Source organism: Macrotis lagotis, chromosome X (genome assembly GCF_037893015.1).
Source record: "Macrotis lagotis isolate mMagLag1 chromosome X, bilby.v1.9.chrom.fasta, whole genome shotgun sequence".
NCBI lineage: Eukaryota > Metazoa > Chordata > Mammalia > Peramelemorphia > Peramelidae > Macrotis > Macrotis lagotis.
In genome coordinates this window covers 292,528,540-292,554,546 of record NC_133666.1, presented here as the reverse complement: position 1 = coordinate 292,554,546, position 26,007 = coordinate 292,528,540, and the positions used below count along the sequence as shown (strand labels likewise).

The 26,007-nt window shown below is 38.6% G+C and overlaps 1 protein-coding gene and 1 long non-coding RNA gene across 7 annotated transcripts in view; one reads left to right on the top strand and one right to left on the bottom strand.

Moving 5' to 3' along the window:
• The window catches only part of PDZD2 (PDZ domain containing 2), a 511,304-nt gene that overhangs the window by 324,609 nt on the left and 160,688 nt on the right, over positions 1-26,007 (bottom strand). For all 6 annotated transcript variants that reach the window (XM_074207985.1, XM_074207983.1, XM_074207981.1 and 3 more), the window contains one exon: positions 22,694-23,514. In XM_074207985.1, coding sequence (XP_074064086.1) covers positions 22,694-23,169 — 476 coding nt within the window. In that variant the 5' untranslated portion in view covers positions 23,170-23,514. The remainder of the gene's footprint in view (positions 1-22,693; positions 23,515-26,007) is intronic.
• Positions 595-2,751, top strand: LOC141502959 (uncharacterized). The gene is made up of 3 exons (XR_012472729.1): positions 595-851; positions 1,052-1,213; positions 2,558-2,751. It is a non-coding gene; the product is annotated as an uncharacterized LOC141502959 (long non-coding RNA).

Below are 26,007 nucleotides of genomic sequence, written 5' to 3'. Positions count from 1 at the left end.
TTCTAAAAGTAAGAAAAATTATAAAAATTGTGTTCTGTTTATAACAGACTTTTTAAAGCTTGGAAACACAGCAGTAATGCAAGTAACTTCCATTTCCAACAGTGAGATTGATTATTTACTTCTTTAGTTTACTGAATTTAGTTTGTTTAATAAAACGAAAACCAGGATTGCATTATTAAAGTTTATTAATTCAAGTCTTCAGATTTGTTTTTGTCCCCTCCCCCCAAAACCTTCAAGATAACCAAGTTCCTAGAGTTTCCAAGATAACCATACCCTTTGCTATGAACACTTTTAAGTAGAGGCTCTTTACCAATGCCTCAGGGTCTCCCCCTCCTAGACCAAGAGACTAAGCTCTGGACTTTATTTTAAATACTCTTGCTTCTGGCCTCAGCATGAAATCAAAGACTTATTATATTTTTACTCTGTAACATCACCAATGACCTCCTGAAATCAATTTTCTTTCCTTAACCATATTTTCCTTCTGCAGGCAGACCGGGAACTTAAGGGGGAAATGCCTCCCCGCCCCCTTTGATTTCTCAGACTAAAATAATGGATGGCCACTGAAGGAAACAATCCATCCTACTGTGCGTTCAGAACTCTGGGATCTGTTGTCTTCAAGAAGAACCATGGTGATGGATTAGCAAGCTCCAACCCTGTAAACACAGCAACTCTCCCATGGGGGGGAGGGAGATCTTAGGGAAAGAAGGCAGTTCTGAAGATATGACTTTTCCTGTTTATATGCAATTAACAAACAATTCAGGAGATGCTGGGGCTTCCCACACCACCACCTACAGAAGAGTTTCCAGACTTACCTTGAGGAGGTCTTATTTTAACTTCTCCAAAGTCTTATGGTAAAACTGGGGAAGTCAGAAATTGATAATACAAGATAATACTAATTACTGACTCTAGTGGAGGAAGGGTAGAGACAAGCTGCCAGCCTCATTTCCTGAAAATGCAGAAAAACCTAGAATAGGGTCATGCTGAGATGTGTAAAGCCTTGCATTCATCATCTTCATCATTTATTATAGTTCTGTAATCTTCCATTCTACAGGGGATCCCAAAGGTCTTGGTGCAATTTAAACTTTGGCATCTTTGGGACAGAATGTATTCAGAGACCACAATCCAGAGATCTTAATGAATTCAGTAGTCCTGTCATAACCAAGTCCATCAGGTAATGGAGCTGAAGAAGTTCCACTCATTGACGGTGGTATAGGTAAGTGTGACTGAATAACACCTAATGAAGGTAACTTTGACATGTACTTCCCCCTAGAAACACTGTTCTAAAGGAATGGGCAGGATGGGGTCCTGGGTCAACCTGAGTAAATCCTCTCAATCTATGGGTTTTAGCCTTGGAGTTTAGGAGAGACAAAATTCATCTAGTTCTTTCTTCTCATTTTAAATACGAGGAACCTCTGACCCATAGAAGTTTAGCATTTCATGGATTCCAATTCAATTCAACAAATATTTAATAATATATGAAACACTTGGGGAGGGGGAGATAAGGGAAAGGGAGAGAGCAGAGGGAAAGATACAAAGAGAAATAGAAAGTAAGCTGTTATAATGATCTAATAAGACATAACATTGTATTCAAATAAGCCAATATAAATTAGTATATTCTAAGTGCATTCAGACTAAAAAGTGCTAGGTGAGTTCTGAGAAAGGGGAAAAGCATTTTGGAGTTAGGGGAAAAATCTAGGAAGGTTTCACTGAACCTGAAACTTGACTTTGAAAAATGACCAGGATTTCCACAGAAAGAATTATGTGTGTGTTGAGTCAGGGATGAGAGGGGTGGGGTTGGGGGGTCAGAGAATTCCATATTTAGAACAATAGGTGAGGTCACGAGTCAAGGTCCAGAGGTGGGAAAATATAGGATATACTTTAAAGAGTAAGTTGACAGGTTTGTCTAGACCTTCAAGGGAAGCACAAGAAAGGAAACAGAAGGAAATAAGATTAGAAGGATAATTTAGAATATATTGTGGTGGGAAAGAGCTAAATTCTGGGATTTAATTATGCAGGTAATAGGGAACTACTGAAGGAATTACTATTTTGGGGGAGACAAAGAGATATTATCACACCTGTTCATTGTAAATCTGTACTTGGCTGATGGGTAGCAAAGTGACACGATGGACAGAGTACTAGACCTGGATTCAGGAGGACTCATCCTCCCCAGGTCAAATCTAACCTGAGACACTTACTAACTGGGTAACCCCGGACAAGTCACTTAACCTTATTTGCCACAATTTCTCCATTTGTCAAACGAGCTGGAGAAGAAAAAGGCAATTTATTCCAGTATCTTCACAAAGGAAACCCCAAAAGAGGTTTCAAAAAATCAGAACAAGTGAAAACAACTGAACCCTAACATCTTTGTGGAACAGGAAGGAAAGGAAGGGGGGATTGTTTGGGTCCCCACATTGGTCAAATTAAATGTTGAGATATTACAAGCACCTGAGCAAGTGAAAGAATGAAATGTTTTGACTAAATTGCAAATCCATATTTTTACCTATTAACTATACATCTCTTTTCCCCTTCCCTGATCCCTGCCTCCACCTCCTATTAGCTGGTTAGAGGCTCCTTGAAAGCAAGACCATAGACACTTAGAGGATATAAAGAAGAAACCCATTGTCCCTTCCCTTAAGGAGTTCCATTCTACTCCAAGTCTAGCAGCATCTTACCTTGAGTAAAAGCTTAAGAAATTGTTGTTAAATTGAATGAAGTGGAATTGAGTTTGTAACTCAAATGCATAACTTGATGTTGAAGAAAAATAAACATTTGTTGCATTGAGTTGAATGTAGGGTCATTTGACTTAGACATCTTCCAGCAACTGGTGGAGAAAAGTTGAAGGAAGCAAAATTCCAAATTTCCAAATAGAATTTCTATTTTCTATTCTTTACAACCCTGGTATTCTATGTGATATAACTAAGTGGTTAGAACATCAGACATAGAATCATGAAGATTCATGTTCCCAAGTTCAAATCCAGCCTCAGATGCTTACTGTGTGATCCTGAAATAGTCACTTAGCCCCTCTTTGCTGCAGTTCTTCACCTGTAAAATGAGCTGAGAAGGAAATAATCCATTCTAATATCGTTGGCAAGAAAATCTAAAATGGTTCATGAAGATTCAGATAAAACTAATAGAATAAGCAACGATAATTATTCATCAGCAATAATTACCAAAATATGTAAGGGTAGAAAAAAAAGAAGACATTTTAAACCTGTTGTTTTTTTTTTTTTCTTATTAGCGGCAGCCACAAAATATCCAATACTGAATAAAGTTAAAAGGAGTGGCTAGGTGGTACAGTGTATAGAGCACTGGCCTTGTTGTCAGGAGTTTGAATCCAGCCTGAAACACTTGACACTAGCTGTGTGATCTTGCGCAAGTCACTTAACCCTGACTGCCTTGCATCCAGGGCCATCTTCAGTTGTCTTGATTCATATCTGACCACTGGACCCAGATAGTTCTGGAGGAGAAAGTGGGGCTGGTGACTTAGCACAGTCACCCTCACTCAAATCCAGTTCATATACTTATCATGGCATCACCTCCCTGATGTTATGATCTTCTTGAAAAAAAAAAGTGGACAAAAATTAAGTGGTAGATTTAGAAAATTATCCAAGGTGTTCATTCCTTAACTGCTCTCCCATACCAACATATAATTTTTAAGTGACTATGATGATGATGATGATGATAATGTTTGAAAGAGACGCTCAAGACATTCAATCATTTATATTTCTAAATCAATCAAGACTTACCTTTTCCATGAGAATACTGCCATGGAAAATTATTAAATACTGCCCTCCAGAGGCCATTGGAAATTCATTCCTTGTGAGACTTGAATTTCCTAGAGAAAAGTTCTTTGAGCTTATATATCCCAGGGCAGTCTGTAAAAGACTTCCATGATGGCCTGCTTCTCCATACATATTGGAAAGTTAATACTAAGAGACTTAGAGTCTTTTAGAACCTCATCCAGTAGATAAATCATCATGGATCTGTTCAAGGTGGTAGCTTTGGCTATTGCCTATTACAAATGTCAAATAGGTGGCTGTCTCCATTTAGAACTTGGAGTTGAAGAAGTGGGAATGTGGTCAGATGTCTCAAAACTGGTATATATGGGGAAAATAAAGAAAAGAGACATAAGTGAAGAGTCTCACATGCTAAGACAGGGGTTCCTGACCTTTTTTGGATCATAAAGTTTTAAATGTACAAAATAAAATACATAGAATTTCAAAGGAAACCAAATAAACTGAAATCAAAGCATTAAAATATTTTTGAAAACTATCACAGACCCCAAGTTAAGAAGTTTTTCTCAAAGCAGTTTGATTTCACTGACATCAAAGATTGTAGACACTAACTCCATGGAAAAGATAAAAGATAATGCCTATGAGAAGTAGGAGTTGTTATTATCACTATTATGGAGTTACCTACACAGAGTAATTATAATTAGGCTTAGCACCTTTCTGGGTGAAGAGAATCAGCTGGAGCTGTTTGATGCCTCTGCCAATATATTCATTAAAGGACAAACCCCCGTCCCTTCTTCCTTAACCCAATATCACCAAGACTTTATTTGCTAAAGCTCCCCTGATTGTTTCTCAGAGGTTGCAGAACCAGATGCAGCAGGTTTTTCAGGTCCCTGTACATCAGCCTCTGATAGAGTTTACTCACTAATTGTTGATTTTTCACAATCTGGTCAAGTTTCTAGTAAGACTTTGGCTCTGGGACTGTGCCGGGCATTTAAAGGGGAGTAGGGACAATGAATGTCTATATAAATACTCAAAGAACTCACAGATGAGGCTGATTCACTGGAAAAAATGGCTGAATAATTCAGGGAAGTAAGGAAAGATCCAATATGGGGGACAAATTATAAGTGCTACATAAAATACTACATAGACAAGTTGAGTTTTGACCTGGGCCTTGAAGGTTAAGACAGATTGGTATTGAGGGTTTGGGGTGGGGGTGGGGGGAAAGCTGGAAACTACAGAAGCAAAGGTAGGGACAAGATGAGAGACTTAATTGTTAATAACTAATGATTTGGGGAAATTTGACTTCCCCATTTCTTTTCTATTTTCAAGATCTCAGTCTAAGAAAGTTGAGCTAAACTTCTCTCTGACCCAATTCAACCAACCTCTAATCTCAGGTGAATTCCATTCCTTCAAGCCTGGGTGGAGACAGATCCTTTTTGTCTAGATAATTCAGGACTGGAGGTGGTCTAAGTTTAGAATTAGTTTCTCTGATCTAGAGTGTCACTCACAACCCTTCATTTTAATATAGCTTGCCTCCTATTGTGTTAACCAATCAGAGCTGTTTGCCATTCCTCTTCCAAAATATATATAGTTATAGATATAGATACATAAGCTCTGAATCTGCCTCCATGATGTGTCTTTGGCCTAAGAGGGATAGCCAACTGACCATACTTTTATTAACAATGTGATACCTTATTAATAAAATGAGTATATTACCCAGAAACTATATATGACTCAAACATTTTAAAATCATCACAAAGGGCCTCGATCCTGAGGTTGACCCTGAAGGAAAAGACAGGTTTAGTGTTTGAGGAATAATCACAACCTGAGTTCAAATCCAGCCTCAGATTCTCAATAATTATTGCCTAGCTGTGTGACCTTGGGCAAGTCACTTAATCCCATTGCCTCAAATGAAAATTAAAGGAAAAAAAGAGGAATAATCACAAATAAGGTTGATTAGATCTCACCCTATCAGGTCTGCATTTTGTCCCTTACATCACTCTGCCTCAAGAGTTGACTTGATTTTATATTCAACAGGGAATCATTGAAACTATTTTTTAGGTAGTATTCATACAAGGAAAACCCATTTATACTCACTAATAGATGGAGGTGACAGATAAGAAAAGATGCTAACTTCAAGAAATAGCCCCTGTGAATGGAAGAAACTATGAATCATATCTGAATGAAGGGGAGAGAAAAGCTTTCTTCATTTTTATACATGTAGAAGTACAAGGAATAAAAGTGCCTGTATTTAGCTAATTGAAGTTGACCTGGAAAATTTGAAGCTTCTTCTAAATATAAGAGGTCCCTCAGACTGCAGAAATAAAGGCACAAATACAGTAGTTTTCTCACAATAATCCATTCCTTTCCACACAGTTCATTTTTCCCCCACTATCTTGGAGTGTAGGCTGGGCAGGACTGAAGGACAAGATGTATCCCTTAAGGAAAGGTGTCAGCTTACTTCAACTTTACTCTGTCTCATGTCTCTTTCAGTCCTGTGCTCATTTCTGCCCCTGGTCAGAGAAATGTAATGCCTTGACTCTTATTAGAATCACTCCTTTTAAAGAGGCTAGAGAGAGTTTCCAGCAGTTCTATAGTACCCCACTGTCTGATTTTCTAGAATTATGAACATTTCAAAAGCACAGAAGGGGAAGGAAATTCAAATGACAGACCTGAAAGACCACAGCAGCTTAATCCTGGAACCCCAAACAGGACTTTATAAAGAGATCCCCCTTCTGGTCCACCCAGCCAAGCCAAGCACTCTAGAGAATCCCTTCTTTTGGGTATAACATCAGAAGATCTGAGTTTTTAATCCCTGGCTCTGTTCCATGTTAGCAGAGCAACCTGGGGACAACTCTCTTAACTTCAGTTTCCCTTTCTATCAAGTAATGGGGTTAAACTTGATCATTAAGATCTCTTCCAGCTCAAATCCCAAGGGTCCTATATCTGACACAGGTTAACTGTGTGACTCTGGAGCAGATCACTTAACTTTTGTTTGCTTTAATCTGTTGGAGAAGAAATTGTCATACTACCAATATCTTTGCCAAGAAAACCTCATGAACACTATTGGTGTTCACAGAGTCACGAAGAGTCAGACAAGACTGAACTATCAAGCCAAAATAACAACTCTTGACTTCAGGTTCAGAGCTCTATCCACTTTATCACCTATATGCTTCAGAGAATTATTTGATTGGAGCTGTGAAAGAAATTGGGGAGTCTAAGAGGTAGCAGCAAGGAAGGACTGCCTTCTAGGCGAATAGAAAATCTTTGTAAAGGCACTAGAGTGGATGATAAAAAACATGAATGAGAGATAGCAAAAAAGTCAGTTTGGTCAGAATAGAGAGTCCATAAAAGAATATAATGTATAATAAAGCACCAGGACAAATATTTTGGAGTTAGTTTTTAAAAAATTTTAAACACCTATTGACCCTTGAAGTAATAGGGAATATTTGGAGTTTGAGCAGGATCATGACACGGTCAAAAACTTTATTAGCCTACCCACTTCCCTTGATTTTGACTCCAATTGACTTCCACAAACCACAGAGGTAGTCACACCTCAATCATCAAGTACTGATCTATATGCTAGATACTATATTAAGCACTAAAGATACAAAGACCAGAATAAAACGGTTCCAGAAATGGGAATGCCTATATACACATATAGAAATCTTTCCAGAATATTTACAAAAAGAATATGAGGTAGTTTTGGGAAGGGAAGTCACTATCAGCTAGGTAGGATCAAGAAAATCATCATGTAAAGGTAGTATTTGAACTAAGTTTTTAAGGAAACCAGAGCTTCCAAGAATAAAAGGTTAAATAAAAAGAGATCTAGTGATGAGAAATCAATACAAAAGCAGAGTGGGGAGATGGACCATTGTGGATGAAGAGTAACAGGTCAGTATGACTTGGTCATAGAGTAAATATGTGGAGGGAGAGTGTGTGTGTGTGTGTAAGATAAGAAGAGTTCAAGATGGGAAAAGCTTCAAAAGACTGATAGAGAAATTTAGGAAGTTTATTTAGTCACTGGAAAAATCACAGGTGGCAGAACGAAGGAGTGTAGAGGAAAACTTGGATCCCACCACCAACCAAAACTTCCACCTCTAAGATCTTAAACACTGAAGTTTCCTTCTTCCAAGCCAATATCCTGATCTACTTCTCCCAGTGCCTCATTCTGCTGCAATCCTGTTCTGTTTTCCCCGGCCATAATTCCTTCTGTTCTCCCCTGTCCCCTTACAGAGTTTTTCTCTCCACAAAACTACTTGAGGGCATTTAGTATTTGGTCATACCAGCAAAGTACCTCTGAGTACATCCCTCCCTAGCTAAATGCTCAGTAGAAGCTAGAACCCCCCCCCCCCAAAGGGCAGGGGCTGGTAGGAAATGAAAGTAGCAGGGCAGACCAGGGCTTAGACACCACACTATTAAGGTAGTAACAAGTTCTTAGAAGTTTGTGTTTCTTTTAGCCTCTTGTTGTATGGTGAATTATCCCAATTTAAAAGAAAGTAGAAAATGGTGTTAATGTTATACAGTAAGCATAAAGAAAAACTATATTTTATACCTTTGAAAACTAAGGAAATTAAATGGAATGCCCCTCGTTTTTAGTTTTCTATTCCTAAGTAAATGTTGTGCCAGCTTCCTTTCAGTCTTGCTTCAAAATGGGACCCTTCATAGTCCCAATGTGCCAGACTAACCTGGCTACTAATTGTTTCTCCAATACTGTAAGCTGGCTCCCACCTCAATACATTTCTGTAGGTTGTTGCCATGCCAGGAATGCAAGCAATAGGATTGTAAATTTAGAGCTAGTAGGAAGCTGAGAGATCTGGTCCAATATCATCATTTTACAGATGGGGAAGTGAGACCCAGAGAAGTTAAGGGATTTATGGTCATCCAGATTACAAAGCCAGACCTAAAAACTATGTATTCTGACTCCTTATCTCCATTTTTGAGAATCCTTATATTTATTCCAGGCTCAGTTCAGCCTCCCCCCCCCCCCCCCACACACACACACTGTCTCTCACACACACTCTCTTTCTCTCTCATTCTGTGTTTGTGTGTGTGTGTGTGGTCTCATGCTCTCTCTGTGTGTGGTTTATATCGGTTTCTCTCTGTCTCTGTCTCCATTTCTGTATGTGTCTCTGTCGTTGTCTCTCTCAATCTCCATCTTTCTGTCTCTATCTCTCTGCTTCCTTGTATTTATATCTCTCTCTCTCTGCCTCTATCTTTCTCTGATTCTGACTCTGTCTCTCTCTCTCTTTCCACAATCCACTAGCACACTTGGGCTGATCTCTCTTTTGCTCCTATATTACACTTTCCACTATAGTTACGATCACAGTTTAAAGCCGGAAGGGACCCTTAAAACTATCAAGTTCAACTCCCTCAATTTACAAATGAGAAACTTGAGGCCCAGAATGATTGAGTGGGCATTATAGGATTATTAAGGTGTCTAAAGTGGGATATGAAACCAGGTCTCCTCAAATCTAACTGCCTAAATGCAGGTGCTTTTTCATTTAAAAAAAATTCTTTGGTAATATCTAGTACAGTACTTTGTACAATTATCGGTATTTTGATATATGTTTCTTGAATTGAATTAACAGGTAATTAAATGTGATTTTGTTTTAGTTACCTAAAGAGTCCTTCAAGTGGCACACTGACTACTCTGTTTAACCTTTGCTCTTTCATCCTCAGAGGAAGAGATTCCAAGGTACACTGTTTGGCATACCTATTACCAATTGTGTTCCTAGGAAACTGGGCTCGGGACCAAGGAGATCCCTAGAAAATGTGAATTCTTTCTCCATTCTCTTTACTGGGACTTGAGTGACAACTAACAATGCTAGAGTTTGCCTTACTATACCCTAGAGAGAGAGATGTCATTTTGCATTTACAAGGCAGAAAACTATATGGCAGAAAGAATAATAAATGGTTCACAGATTTGTGTGCTGAAGGGACCCACAACAGTCATCTAGTACAGAGGTTTGAAAACATTTTTTTTGTGTCCTGGACCCCTTTGACAGTTTGGTGAAACCTAGGGATGTGTCCTGAATAATTTTTTTGATTCAAAAAATAAAACAATTACAAAGGAAGCTAACTTTATTAAAATATAATTATCACTTTTTTAAAAAAATAAATTCATTGGTCTCAGACAAAGAATACTTACTGATTCTAGACCTCCAGCCTCATTTAAAAGTTAGGACACTAAGACCTAGAGTAGTCAAATGACTTTTTCAAGATCACACAGGGATATGGGGTGGCTAGGTGGCACAGCAGATAAAGCACCAGCCCTGGAGTCAGGAGTTACCTGGGTTCAAATCCGGCCTCAGACACTTAATAATTACCTAGCTGTTTGGCCGGCCTTGGGCTAGCCACTTAACCCCATTTGCCTTGCAAAAAAATCTTAAAAAAAAATCAACAGGGATTAAGTATCAGATGTTGGATATGAATGGATTAGAACTTAAAGGAACCAGTGAGACAATAAGGTCCAATGCTCTTATTTCAAAGATAAGGAATCTGAAGCCCCAAACAGTTAAGTGACCTGTCCAAAGTCATAAAAGTTAAGTAACAGAGAAATAAATTAATAATTCCAATACAGCACTCTCTCTACTAAGCAATGTTTCTTCTCTAGCACTAGTCTCTAATGGAGCCATCTTCATCTTCCTTCCACTCTCACCCCCACCCCACCCCACCATTTCTTTTGATGTGCACTGAGATTTATTCTTCATGTCTGCCCTTAGTACAAATGAAGCCCTCTAGTTAAGACAGAAGTCTCCCCTCACCCTGACCCCCACCCCAACCATTGCTCTCTACAAGTTGTTAAAACACAGCTCTAAGGCTTTGGACTTTTCATTATCAACAAATCAAATATATCTTAGAAGAGAAAGAGACTGAGCTATAGAAATGTCTAAAATAGAATCCCAGAACATAAAACTTTGGCTATTTCATGGGGGAAACGGGAGGAGAAGAAGGCAGCAAGAATGAAGAAAGAGGTATGAAAGTTGGTTGTAAATATCTAGAGAAACTAAGGATTTAGTAGAAATATATGGAATCAGTTGAGGGAGTTGTATTAGAAAGTTATTTTAAAATGAATTTGAGTAATCTACAGAACAATAGCAATATAAAAAACTGAAATCTCAATAAACATTTATTAAGCGCCTGTTAGATTCAGGCCATCATGCCAGGCTCAAGGAGACATATAAGGTTTAGAAAAGATATGCCCCTACTCTATGGAGATTACAGATTTAAATGGGGATGGGACAAAGCACAAATAATTATATTGTACAACATTATTTAAATAAATTCTAGAAACTCAAGACAAAGCACTGTGTAGGGTCCAAGGAGAACATTTGTTTTTGGGTAAATGAAGAATAAATCTTCATGGAGGATATGGCATTTGAATGTGACAGAATTCCACAGTTAAGTCATGTAACACTATTGTTCTATTAGAAACCAGGAGGGATGGGAATTCAGGGAAGACTGGAGGGATTTGCATGAATTGATGCTGAGTGAGATGAGCAGAACCAGAAAAACACTGTACCCTAACAGCAACATGCGGGCGATGATCAACCTCGATGGACTTGTTCATTCCATCAGTGCAACAACCAGGGACAATTTGGGGCTGTCTGCAATGGAGAATACCATCTGTATCCAGATAAAGAGCCATGGAGTTTGAGCAAAGTTCAAGGACTATTTCCTTTAATTTAGAAAAAAAAAAAAACAGATATCTTATTGTCTAATCTTGTTATCTCTTATACTTTTTGTTTCTTCCTTAAGGATGTGATTTCTCTCTCATCACACTCAATTTGGATCAATGTACAACATGGAAACAAAATAAAGACTGACAGATTGCTTTCTGTGGTGGGGGGAGGGAAGTAAGATTGGGAGAAAAATTGTAAAACTCAAAATCTTTAATAAAAAAAAGTACAGAATCCAACAGTTAAAAAGGGGAGAGGGAGGGGCGGCTAGGTGGCGTAGTGAATAAAGCCTTGGAGTTGGGAGGACCTGGGTTCAAATCTGGTCTCAGACATGTAATAATTACCTAGCGGTGTGGCCTTGGGCAAGCCACTTGACCGCATTTGCCTTGCAAAAAAAAACCCTAAAAAAAAAGGGAGAGGGAATTAGAGGCATAGGGTAGACACTGAAAAAAATGCTAGAAAACCTTAGTAGATCTGAAAGATGAAATACTCCAGTTTGAATGGAGTGCATGGATGGGAATAATACAAGATAAGTTTTGAAAGATAAATTGTTGACAACTTTTAGAAGGAAGGAAATACCAACCAAAAGGGTTCTGAATTTCACTTTTTTGGTAGAAGAGGAAGCCAGTGGAGAATTCTAAGCAGGACAGCAACATGATTTATGCATAAGGAAGATCAATTTGGCCACAACATGAAGGATATATTGGAAAAGGGGGTAATGTGAACCTGTTAAGACTACTGCAGTTTAATGAGGGCTTATACTTGGAGGTGATACAGCAGTGAGAATCCAAGAAGAGGGGACACATACAAGAGATACTAAAGAGGTAGAATAGACAGGAAGTCCTCAAGAATGATAGTGGTGGTGAAGACTAACAGACTTGGCAAATAAGAACATCGAGGATTTAAAACAGGAAAGGTGGCTAAAGAATGGGATGTTGGAATAGCAATAGCAGTAGGAAGCAAGAGCAAACCTAAGAGAGCAGCACTTAGAAGAAAGACAGATGAACAATGGGTTATATTGCAATGCATATGGTATCCTTGGGGGGAGAGATGAGTTCCAGTTGAAATGAGAAACAGCATGTTGGTTCAAAAGTTCGAGGATGGGGAGGCTAGTTGGCGCAGTGGATAAAGCTCCAGCCCTGGAGTCTGGAGTACCTGAGTTCAAATCCTGTCTCAGACACTTAATAATTGTGTAGCTGTGTGGCATTGGGCAAGCCACTTAACCCCATTGCCTTGCAAAAACCTAAAGGAAAAAAAAAAGCTTAATGCAAAAGTTCGAGGATTAGGTGAGATGGATGAGAATAGAAGCAGCATTTCAAATAGACCTCTGGGACTCTCTAATATGCATCTTTCTACTTTACTTTATATTCTTCCTTTTAACCCATTTCTTTTCTATTCTCTGATTTCTTTTTATTTATAGGTTTGTTTATTTTTGCCCTCTTCTCCATCTTTTGCTATTTCTCCCCTGCCCAGGTCTTAGATCTGTGTGGGAAGGGGGAAAAAGCTTTTCTTGTATATATCTTTCTTGGAGAATCAATAGACAAACTGTCAACTTCTATGAAGTCTCTGTAAATAATCTCTCTGCCTTGTGCACGCAGTAAGTATTTCCTCTGTGGCAGGTACTGAGGATGCAACACTGTTGCCTTCAAGCAGCTTACATTTGAAACAAGACAATGTATAGGCATTGTAAGGGTGTTTGTGTGTGTGTGTGTGTGTGTGTGTGCACACACGTGCACACATATGAATAATAATAATATAAGGTAGTTTCGGGCTACACCACAGGCCAGGGCTGCAAATCTCAGGAAAAGCCTCAGGTATAAGGTGATCCTGAGCTAAGTCTTAAAGGAAACAAGGGATTCTAAGAGGCAGAGGGAGGGAGAGGTGGGGAAGACAGAGTGCCAAGATTTCAGTCTTCAAATGGGAAGAGGACTAGAAAGGTAGAAAGGGAGCAAACTGCAAAGTCTTAAATGTGAGAGGTATTTATGTTTAATTCAAGAGGTAATGTAAACCAATAAGGAGAGAGATTACAGAGTGAGAAGCTACACTTTAGGAAAATCACTTTGTTCACTTTAAAATAAATATCCAGAATGCAATAGGAGAAAATAGCACTGGATATGTTCTAGGAAGAATTGATTTCCAATAATAATAGAACTTATTTAATTTTTTTTATGCTTGTGTTTCTTCCTCTGTTAAGAAAAAAAAGAGGGTCAGAAAATAGGATTAATTTTGAAGACAAGGATTACCTTGGGGCTGGTTTTGGGGGTTTTTTCCTATTTTTTTCTGACCCATGTGCCTAGCACAATCTCTGATATATGACAATAGAGGCTTACTTAATGGGTGGATGAATGAATGGATGGATGTTCTCTAGAGACCCTTCTAATTCAATTTCAGTGATTTTCTAAATAATAAATGAATTATGTGTGGCTAGGTGGCACAGTAGATAAAGCACTGGTCCTGGAGTCAGGAGTACCTGGGTTCAAATCTGGTGTCAGACACTTAATAATTACCTAGCTCTGTGGCCTTGGGCAAGCCACTTAACCCGTTTGCCTTGCAAAAACCTAAAAAAAAAAAAAAGAGTTGATCTATCTACATTTGGGGACATTGGGAAGTTGCCTACAATACAATCCAGCTTGAAATCAAGAGAAATGCATGAAGAATGGATAGGAAGGACCTTGCTTCCTTAGTAAGCAGCAGAGGGTAGCTTCTGGTTCAGGCTCTGGGTGGAGGCAGGAAGGGCAATTAAACTTACTGAAGAGCCAGCCTGGGAAGGACCTGGCCTGGCGCAAGCCAGATTTGAAGGGCTGGCCCAAAAGCATTGAGGATTGAGAAATCTCAGTGAAATTTATGAAGTAAGGGGAATGAGGTCGTACTCTGTCATTAGGCAGTGATTGATGTCTTCTACAGTCATACTAAACTAATTTCAGCTAGCCCCCATTTAAAAGTATAATCAGAGAATCAGAAAAGAGCTTTAGAGAAATAATTGTTGGATTAAGTATAACCTTAGAGCCTGGGGAAAACTATTGTAGATCCATGCAGTCCTTAAGACATCTGAACTTATTGTAGTTTTGATGTTCAAGATGCCCTCCCCTCCCCTGGTTCAAGCCTTTAAGCAAATTTATTGAGAATAAACTGGAGACAGAAAAGGTTTAAAAAAAATCCTTAAATAAAACCAAATCCTATTTAACTTGCAAAACCTTCCAGCCAAGTCTTGAAGCCTGCGTAAACAATCAAAGTCTCCATGGTAAAAATATAAGGTATGAAAATGTGTCCCAAAGGAAGTGGCAAAAGTGCATGAATCTGAGAGACATAGAAAGCTAGATAATCTCTGTTAGACTATGGGGTGGACTGGGGCCTAGCCAGGTCCCTAAGGGAATATATTTAATATCATCTATGATTCTAATCTGGATGTACAGGCTACATGGAATGTAAGCTTCTTGAAGCCAAGGATTGTCTTATTTTTATCTTAATAATCTCAGTGGATAATGTTGCTGTTGAGTTGTTTCAGTCATGTTCAACTCCTCAAGACTCCTTTTAGGGTTTTCTTGGCAAAGATAATAGAGTGGTTTGCCATTTTTTTCTCCAGCTCATTCTTATAGATAAGGAAATTAAGGTAAACAGAGTTAAGTGACTTGACCAGGATCATGCAGCTACTAAGTGTCCAAAGCCAAATTTGAACTCAGGAAGATGAATCTTCCCAACTCCAGGCCTGGCCCTCTATATTTTGGACACTTAACTGCACCCTGGCTCAGAGTAGATAGTTAATAAATGATTTTTCATTTATTCATTCAAGACCCTTTATGGTTTCTGGTCTCTTTGTGGGGATCAAGTCATACCCCTCTGAATTTTAAATGTTTTATCTTTAATATAACTCAAAACTCCAGGGGAGTTCAATCTTGATCAATATATCTTCATGAAAATTTTTAAATATCAAGCCAAGGGAGTTGTATTTGATACTAGAGGTAAATGGCTTACACTGCTATCTACTAAATCTTTGAAGAGAGATTTCATTTAGAAACAATTTCTGGTAAAGAAAACTGTTTACTTATTTAAAACCTGGTTTTTGACTTGCATTATACAAAGCTTTTTTCAAAAGCTTATTGGGAGGGCCCCTCTGGTAAAGGAAGCAGTTCTTAATGATAGAACTAGGAACTGCAGGAGCACACAAATTTCTCCCTCAGCCTCTAGAGATTTAAAAACAGGCCACTATTAGGACCAGAAAGAGAGGAGACAGAAAGGCTTGGAACTGGGGGACCTACAGAGAGGAAGAGTGTAAGAGATACTCATTTGAGGATACTTTTAATTTCTAAGTAGTGAAAAAACTTGTATTATTAACATATCTGTACTTAGCTAAATATTAGAATCAATGAAAATGGATAAGGTTCCCAGTAGGTGGAGGAAAAGCAACAGACCCATATTTAGAGAATGTGCTGTAAATAAATAATGAGTACTTAGATATTTTTACAGGATCCTAAGATCACAGATTTGAAACTACAAGGGATCTTAGAGACCATCAAATCAGCATTCTCATTCTACAGATGAGCAAACTGAGACTCAGAGATGGCATGTAGCCAACCTAAGATCATGCAGGTATTCAGTGACAACTTTTTAAAACCTTTTATATGGCCTATTTCCCTAGTATATTTGAAGAAAGTGTCATTAACACCACATGTAATTGTCAAAATAAATATTTTTTTACATTTTAAAAAATAGTTTATTAAGGTAGGATATCTGGTTTTTTCATATCTCCATGATTGAATGTAACCACAGTGCCTTGGGGATCACCCAGGGACAGCAACCACAACTACCAGCAGATAGCCAGACAGGAATTAAAAAGCCTCTCTGAGACTTTCCTGTAACCTCAATCCATTTGAAATGATTAGAAATCACATCATCTTTCATAATCTCCTTCTTATCCAGGGCTTTAGTTTCTCTTTCTTAACAAGATACTGCCTTCCTGCATGAGTCTCAGGATTGGTGTTCCTGAACAGCAGAAACAATTGCTATTTATTATGATGGTGGAGCTGCCTCATTGTGCTAAAACACTCAGGTTCCACATTCCTTTGAGTTAAGACATAGTGTTTCCACAAGGGTCTGTGTTAAAATGGTGTGCAACCTGGGAGAAGCAAAATGTTAAACCACTTTCAGTCACAAATACTTTCGCATGATGATATTGGATGAGCTAGAATACAGAAGTGAGTAGAATGGAACACAGAATCTACAAGTTCTGACTAGGGAGAGAGAAGGTAATGGACATCTGCCATTGAGCATGTCTGGACAGGGCATTGAACTGGGATATTCAGTCCTTGATATTCAGGAAGAAGCATAAGTATACCAAGCATCAGGAGGGCAGAGAGGGTGCCAAAGATTAAATTTTGTCTACTTCACGATCTTGCCTAGTGTTCACCTTGTCATATCACTGATCTGAGTGAGATGCAGTGATGAAAGGATTCTACAGTTAGTGTGGGTGGAAATTATCTTTATTATTACCACATGTTCAAAGTATGTATGATTTTGCAAAACTGCAAGATAAGACTTGGTTGGTCACTGGCCTGGGGTCAAACAGCTCATGGGTCTGAGAATATGAGGAGGTGGATGGAGCTGGCAACAGGGTTAGACCAGACCATGATGGGATACACAAGATGGGTCATGAGTTTTGAAAAATTGAAAGACATGGTAGTCACCCCTGAGTGCTATATAGAAAACCAAGAACAAAGAGGGAACCTCTGAGCTTTAAAATTGTATAACTCATGTGATTTCAGATGGGTCTAGGTTAGGCTGAGCCTCTAGTTAAGAGGTAAAAAATGATGATCTCTGCCCAAAGGAAGAACCATTTCTTATTTGTGATTGAAGAACATACTAAGCCATTGGCTGACACATGTATCTTGGTCAAAGTGTGAAGACAGAAATTCTTAGATGACATTATTTGAATATGCATGGTTTATGTGGATAAATGCTGAACACAAGAGTCATGAAGACCTAGTTTTAAAACTTCTGCTAGAGATTGTTTGTCCTTGAAGGAGTCTTTTCTCTTCTCTCAGATTTACTTTTCCTGATTATAAAATGATGATAATAATAATAATAATAATAATAATAATAATAATAATAACTCACAAAGTTGTTGAAGAATTAAATGAGAATGAATGATGGCACTATACAAAGCATGAGTGTTAGCTTTTATTTTTGGTGTATCTGACACTATGCAACTAGGTGTCACAGTGGAAAGGGTATCTGGTCTAGAGTCAAGAACACTCATCTGCTTGAGTTCAAATCTGGCCTCAGACACTTCCAAATTGTGTGACCCTGAGTAGGTCACTTAACTCTGTGGACCTCAATTTCCTTATCTCTAAAATGAGCCTGAAAATTTGCCAAGAAAATCCCAAATGGGGTCATGAAGAATTGGACACAACTGAAACAAACTAAACAATTTTCCTCCATACACTTTGTTTTACATAATTCTTCCCTTTATTTCCCACTGAAAGTTTCTTAAACCACCCCTACCACCACCACCACAAATTTCAGAAGAAAAAGTTTCACAGCTCTGGAAGTCTCCAGCCCAGGTCATTGTTAGGATGAGTGGCCTCAAAAACTCAACTGTTCTTGTTTGTTGTACTTGCCTTCAGCCACAAGATGGCAGGAGATGGTCCCTCTCTTAAGAGAACTGACAGCCCTGAACCAGAAATAACAATCTGGGGGAAAATCAGGAATGAGGGAGGCAGGTTCATGTTCTGGCCTCTCCTCATTCAGGATCCATAGATGGATCCCAGTGTCAAGAAAGGAAACTTGATAAGGATATGTCTGAGGGATAGATCTATTCTTTATTTGTTTATTTTAGTTCAAGGTTTTCCTAAATCCTGAGGTATGTCCCTTCACCATTCCAGCCTCAGTTTCCTCTTCTATAATATTGGTGATCCTTTTTATTTCACCAGGATACTGTGAAAATTGTGTTATATAATGGAAAGTATACTAGGCCAGGAGAAAAAGAGCCTGGGGTCTAGAGGCATTTCTGTCACTAACCTGCTGTGGGGCATCAGGTACATCATCTAATCTTTCTAGGCTTGACTATAAAATAAAGGAGTTGGAATGAGAAATGAAATCATTTGAAAGTGGTTTGAAAATATATAATACTTTCTGCATTAATGGTTCATTTATCTGACATCATCAGTGAAAGAAGGGTTCCATACATAGTGTATTTCATGATTTCATATAGTAAAACTCTAAGTATTTGCTGAATTTAGTAGATGACTTTTTTCTAAATTGCTGAAACCTAGAGCACTGAGTGCCAATTTAAAAAAAAAATTAACCACTTCTTATGGAAAACATTTCAAATATATTATATCATTCCCTGTCCAACTACAGTACTTGTCTTAAGAAACATTCATTACTCGTACCACCTTTTCTAGCACTGTCTCTGTAACTGCTTCTCACATGCAATAATTATTGAAGATTTAAAAAGCTTTCTAGGAGAAACTAGACATTCAAGATTGCTTTCATTTTAAAAGCAAGTTCAAGTCAAGTTTGGGTTGAAAGATAGCTCTATTTCACTTCGGAAGTCTAAAATGAATGTGCTTTGTGCTCTTCCTAGTTTCTTCATACATCAAGACCTCTCCTCTTTCATTTAAGTCTAGTCTCACAGAATTATTCTCAGATGTGAGGATTACCAAGAGTCTAAGTTCCTTGAGAACGGGGTTGAATGATCTCCATAACCTAATTTCATTCTCATTTTAAAGTATCTAGTCAAAGTTTGTTTGCTAAGAAGCAAATATAATCCTATTCAAGAAGAGGCCTTTTAATTGGGAGAAAAAGTTGTTTGATTTTTTGTCCTGAATGATGGTGCCAGCCAGGAACAAGATGTCCTCATACAGTTCATCTGATGTTTGCTTATAGAATACCCTGGCCAAGTGGAGTGCCATCCTACAAAGTGCTCCTTGTATTGGACAGAGAACACCCTGCTTAGTCAGTCTCCCCTTTACAATCTGCCTACTTTCAAAGTCAAAAATAAAAACAACTCACTCAGCAGAAAGTGCATTTTCATCTCAGCCTTTGGCCAGCAGCACCAGGAGACCACCAACAGAAAAACCCTGAATTATGGACCAGGTATGCAGGCTGAGTCATGTGTCCAAAATCTAAACATCAGACTGCACCTTAACGTTCAGCACAGATGCTGGGAACATCAAGGAGGGGGGGGATTTCTACAGAAAACTCTAAACTCTGCTCAGAATAGTGGTCTTTTCTGCTCATGTGGCTAAGTCTCCTGAGCCTTTTATTCCTTCCTAATCACAATCCTGAGCAAAGTGAAGATTCTGGGACTAACCTGAGGGAAAAAAGGATTGTAGCAGGAATGGAAAACTCATAGACTCAGACTCAATATTACAGGTTCAACTGCATCTGAGTTAAATCTTATCATGATACTAACTTCCCTATTTATATTGAAGGCACTATCATCTTTCTAGTCAATCAGATTCACAATCTCTATATTATCTCTTAATTCCTTACTTTTCCTCACTCCATATTATCCAATAAGTTGGTAAGTTTTATTGTCTAACTACAACTCTAACCCTAATCCTAACCACAACATCTCTCAAAAATGTCTCCTTCCCTCTACTCACAACCACCACACTAATCCAGGCCTGAATCACCCCTCACCTGCACTATTTACAAGTATCTATCTATCTATCTATGTAATATTATGATATATGACATATAATTATATATAATATATAGTAATACATATGATATAATGGACTCTAATAGGTTCCTATTGTTTTCCCTGTTTCAAATTTCTGCCTTCTTTATTCAATCCTCTATTCAATAACCAAAGTGATTTCCCTAAAGAAAAGATGTGACTTTGTGGTAAAGTGGATAGAACACAGGCCTTGGAGTCAGGAGGGTGAGAGTTTGAATCCAGCCTGACACTTGCTACTTTCAGGCTGTGTGACCTTGGGTAAGTCACTTAACCTTGACTGCCTCACATCCAGGGCTATCTGCAGTCATCCTGATCCATATCTGGCCACTGGACCAAGATGACTCTGGAGGAGAAAGTAAGGCTGGTGATTTAGCACAGCACCTTCTCACTCAAATCCAATTCATGTGCTTGTCATGGGATTACCTCCCTGATGTTATGGTCTTCTATGAAAATGAAGGACAAACATTATTACTATCATCATCATCATCATCATCATCATCATCATCATCATCATCATCATCATCATTATAACTACACTAGCCTCCCTATTGCCTCTAGGTTTGTTACACATTATTCCTTTTCATGTCCTTGATAGTCTAGTAAAAACTTAATCTGCTCCTGTTCCTCATACATAATATTCCATCTTCTATCTGTATCCTTGAATAGCTATCTCCTATGCTGGAATGCACTTCTGCCTCACCTAAGCCTCTTAGAATTCCTAGTTTCTTTCAAAGCCCAGATAAACATTATCTCCTACATGAAGTGACTGACTTCTCCACTCACTAGTTCCTCATCTTGCCACCCCTCAAATTACCTTGTGTTTACTCTTTTTTTGCAAGGCAATGGGGTTAAGTAATGTATTTACTTTCTTAAAAGTGTTTTTTATTTCATTAAATATTTCCCAATTAAGAATACAATTTTTTTAGCATTCATTTTAGAAAATTTTGAGTTCCAAATTCTCTCCTCTTTTTCTCCTCCCTATGATATAGATTCTTGTATTTACTTTTTATATAATTTGTATATGTACATATTGTTTCTCCAGATAGAATATAAGCTCCATAAGGGCAGGACCTGGTTCATTTTGGGCTCTGTGTCCCCAGTGCTTGGCATACTGATCTTACTAGATACTTACTAATAATTTATGATAGTTATCATTATTCTTATTTTCATTATTATTAATGGATGCATTTAAAAAGTGCTTTACATTTTACAAAGCTCTTTACATATATTATCTCATTTGAGACTCACAACAATCCTAAGAGTTAAATCCTTAAAGTATTATTTTCCATTATTTTATTGATATAGAAACTGAAGTTCAGAGTTCAAGTGCTTTATCCATGTTGAGTACAGATTCTATGAAGTAAAAGTGAACAGGGAGAACATGTGAGGCATTATGGCACATGAGGAGCAGCCTATAAAAGGCACTGGGATGTAGGAAGTGAAAGAGCAAGTTCAGGGTCTGGTTATTCTGCAAGTTTAGTTGGAAAGTAGAATGTATGAAAGGGAATAATAGGAAGTACATTTTGCAAGGTAACCATGAGCCAATCTGTGTAAATACCTGGCTGAATGTGTATTTTGTCCTAGAGGCAAGAAAGACTCATTGAAGATTTTTGAGCAGGGCAGTGATAGAGTCAGATTTTTGTCCTCAGAATATCAATTCAGCAACTACATGGAGAACAGCTGAAGAATGGAAAGATAAGAGTATGGAGAACAATTGACTTTGTCCAGGGTAAAGAAGAGGACTTGAAACAAGAAGGTAGTCCTTTGACTCAGCAATACCACTGTGGGATCTATAACTCAAAGACATCAAAGAAAAAAAGAAAAAGACTCACATTTACAAAAATATTTAAAGTAGCTCCTTTTTTAGGGACAAAGAACTGGAAATTGAAGGATTAATCCTCCATTGGAATGACTGAACAAGTTGTGGTATGTAATTGTGATGGAATATTTCTGGACTATAAGAAATGATGACTAGGATGATTTCAGAAAAAGCTGGGAAGACCTACATGAATTGATGCAAAATGAAGTGAGCAGAATCAGGAGAACACTGTATATCATAATGGTTATATTATTATGATGATCAATTATGACTTAGCCATTCTGATCAAGACAATGATCCAAAACATTTCATTGGTCTCATGTTGAAAAATATTCTTCACCTCCAGAGACAGAGACTTGTTGAACTCAGTGCAAACTGAAGCATGCTTTTTTCACTTTTTCTTTTTCTTGATTTTTTTTTTTTACAACATGCCTTAAATGTAAATATGTTTTGTATGGCTCCACAATTAAAAACGATACCATAGAAGGGACCTTGGAAGTCATTGAATCCAACCATTTCATACAGATGAGGAAACTGAGGCAGACAGCAGTTAAGTGACTAGCTCAATGACACATAGCTAGTAAGTTTCTGAGGCAGGATTTGAACTCAGATCTCCTTGACTCCAAACCAATTTCACTCACCTCTGTGACACTTAGCTGAGCATGTCACATGTTTAGGACTTCTGCCATAAGCTGACTTCTACCCCATGACCTGAGTAAGCATTGACGCCTGTCACCAAGCTGGCCACTGGTTAATAGGCTGAACTACCACTCACCTGGCCCCAGTGACATCAACTCCGACCATGAGCTGCCCATTGAGGGAGAGGATTTCATCCCTCAGTCTCACTTTCCCACACTTCCCAGCTGGACTGTTTTTCTTTAGCTCAGTCACCCAGATGCAGCCCACATCTAGAACTGGGCCCTGGTGAGTTTTCCGCTTCTTCCCACCTCGCCGTCTTTCTCCATAGTCTCCAAAAACAGGGATGTTCCCAAAACTGAGCCCCACAGTGTCTGTATCTCCCATCTCTTTGGTTAGGTACACAGTACAGATCTCCATCTCAAGGGGGCTCTGGTCAAGCACAATGGTACTTTCATCCACAGCAAAGTTCAACTGGATGTATTCCCGGAGCTTCTGGATGGCTGACTGACAGAGTCTGTGCTCGGGCCCTCCCTGGGTCTCCTGCAGGTTGCTCTGCAGCCATTGGAGGAGGAGAGGGAGGTGCAGCCCCGCGTTGTCCTGGGTAATGGGCATGGTGGTCACCCCAGGATGCCACCATCATGAGCAGAAGGGTCTCAAGAGGGCCGGAGCCAACCCAGGCCTAAGCCCCTGGGACTCCCTGGATGTCTTCTGCCCATCCTGTGCCCATGTTCAGACAAGCAGAGGAGCATGGGGACCAGAGTAATGCTGGCCTTGACAAGGACAGGACACGTTTAGCAAAACACTGGAACAATTGCCACAGAGGATTCAACAAGAGGAGGAAGGAAGTGTCAAACAAGTTCTTGCTTGGATGGTTTAACAGCTGCCCAGGAGGGAACTACATAGAAATTAGGTGTTCCACCATAAGTGACATCACCTCATGATCCATGCTATTCACACCTGTGAGGGGGGGAGAAAAGAAAAATACATATAAAACATCCCTGGTAAAGACAATGGATACGCTTGCTGGACTACATAGAATAAACATTCATAGTTACTTAAACACTTTAGGGTTTCCAAAGTGCTTCCCAGACAACAGGTCTATTGACTGACCAGTGCAAATATTATTAATGACTAGTTTGAAAAAAGGGAAACTGAGGATCAGAGAGATCAGCTTCCAGCTGTTTAGTGTTCTCTCTCTCTTACCAGGAAGAATTTTCTTCTTTGCAAATAGATGGCTACAAAGAAGGTCAGAGCACCCTCCTTCATAAAGGCTATTTTTTTCTCTAAATATTTCTTAGATTAAATGCAAGAGAGATGATCCTTCTTGATCTACCCCTCTATATTCATTCCCCATAGCTTCCTCTAACCTGATGCCTTCAACCTGAAGAATCTAAGATCCCAAACCATATAAGGGGTAAGTGAAAAGATCCAGAATCTGACACCAGATCTTTCCAGGTGAGGTAGTGGGTAGAATGTTGGGCTTGGAGCCAGACTAAATTCAAATCCTGTCTCAGATATTTATCAGGTGTATGATCTTGGGCAAATTATCTAATCTCTCCTAGTCTCAGTTTCTTCAACAGTAAAATGGGAATGATAATAGCACCTACGTCACTTCACTAGAGGGTTATTAAGATCAAATGAGATAATATATAAAAAGCACTTTGCAAATCCTAATATGCAATATTTTTGCTGTGTTCAGTCATTTCAGTCATGTCTGACTCTTCATGACCCCATGACTCCATTTGAAGTTTTCTTGGTAAAGATACTGGAGTGGTTTGCCATTTCCTACTCTCATTTTCAGATGAGGAAACTGAGGCAAACAGAGTTAAGTGATTTGCTCAGGATCACACAGTGTCAGAGGTTGTAGTTGAACTCAGGTCTTCCTGATTCCAGGTCTGGTACTTTCTGTACTGTATCACCTACCTTTCCTAAAATTCTTTATATATGTGTTCACTATTATTACTTGTGTGACTCTAGGAAAGTTCTTTTACCTTCTGAATCCTCACTTGCCTTATCTGTAAAAAAAGAAGAGGTTAAATACCTGAGGAAACTGAGGCAGACAGAGGTTAAGTGACTAGCTCAATAACAAATACTAGAAAGTTTCTGAGGCAGGATTTGAACTCAGATCTCCTTGACTCTAAGCCTATCTTTCTCACCTCTGTGACACCTAGCTGAGCATGTTACATGTTTAGGACTTCTGCCATAAGCTGACTTCCACTCCATGACCTAAGTAAAGAAACTATACTTTCACAGCGTCTCACATAGGTATGTTCCCACTAGTTCTCTGATGGTTGAAAAGCTGTGATTGTTAGGCAGGCACGTGGAACCTGAGAGATTTTCATTCTAAACTCATGATTCAAATCTATGGTTTATTTTCTCTTACTCCCTCTCATAAACCTTATATCTCAGCCAAACTCTTCTCCCAGCTGTTCCATTAACAAGACACTCCACCTCTCAACTTTAGTTATGCTCCCTGGCTGTCCTGCATGTCTCTTCCTCCTCATCCCTGCCTACTGGCTTTAAATTGCAACTACAATTCCCTCTTTTACAGGAAGCTTTTCCCAATCACTTTTTTTAGGGTCTTCCCTCTGTTAATTATTTTCTATTTATCCTGAAAATACCTTATGTGGACATATTTGTTGGCTTGTCTCCCCTCCCCAGCCCTAGATTGTGAGCTTCTTGATACTGACTTTCTTGTGCCCCCTTTATAGGAGGTGTTTAACAAATATTTATTGACTGACATTGCTGTTTTTGTTCATGATATTCTATCTCCCACTTTGCCTCTCATTTGCCTGAAATACTCTCTTTTCTTTCTTCACACCTTAGAAGGCCTGAAGCCTTTCAAGGTTCAATTCAGGTATCAACATCACCCACCTCTCCCACCCCACACCAGGAGAGCTTTTCTAGTCCCTCCCTAATTATTTATGCTCGCTCCATTCACACATACCTTTACTTTCAATTTGCTTTCCAAATATCATGCACTTCTCTGTGTCTGGTCTACCCTGTCCCTACCCAGTAAGCTCCTTGAAGATCATGACGGCTTCATTTTTGTTCCAGTTCAGGTCTACCTCACTTAAATCCAATTCACTTGCAAGTCAAAATATCACTCTCCTTATGTTATTGGTCCTGTTTGAGAATGAACAACAGCAATACAATCTAGAATCTTTCAATGTTTCAATCAGTCAATAACATTTAGTAAAAAAAAAAAAAAAAAGATAATTAAATAATTAAAGTATTTAATTATTCATTTTATTATACATAATTTATTATATATTATATATATTATATATATTATGTAATATATTAATCTTGTGAAATATATATATATAATGATATGTATGTCTGACACATAGAAGGGGTTTAATAAATGTTTAATGAATGAATAAATAAATAAATGAATGAATGAGCTTCTCTCCCCTAAAATCAATGACCTCTAATGGCCCTTCCTGA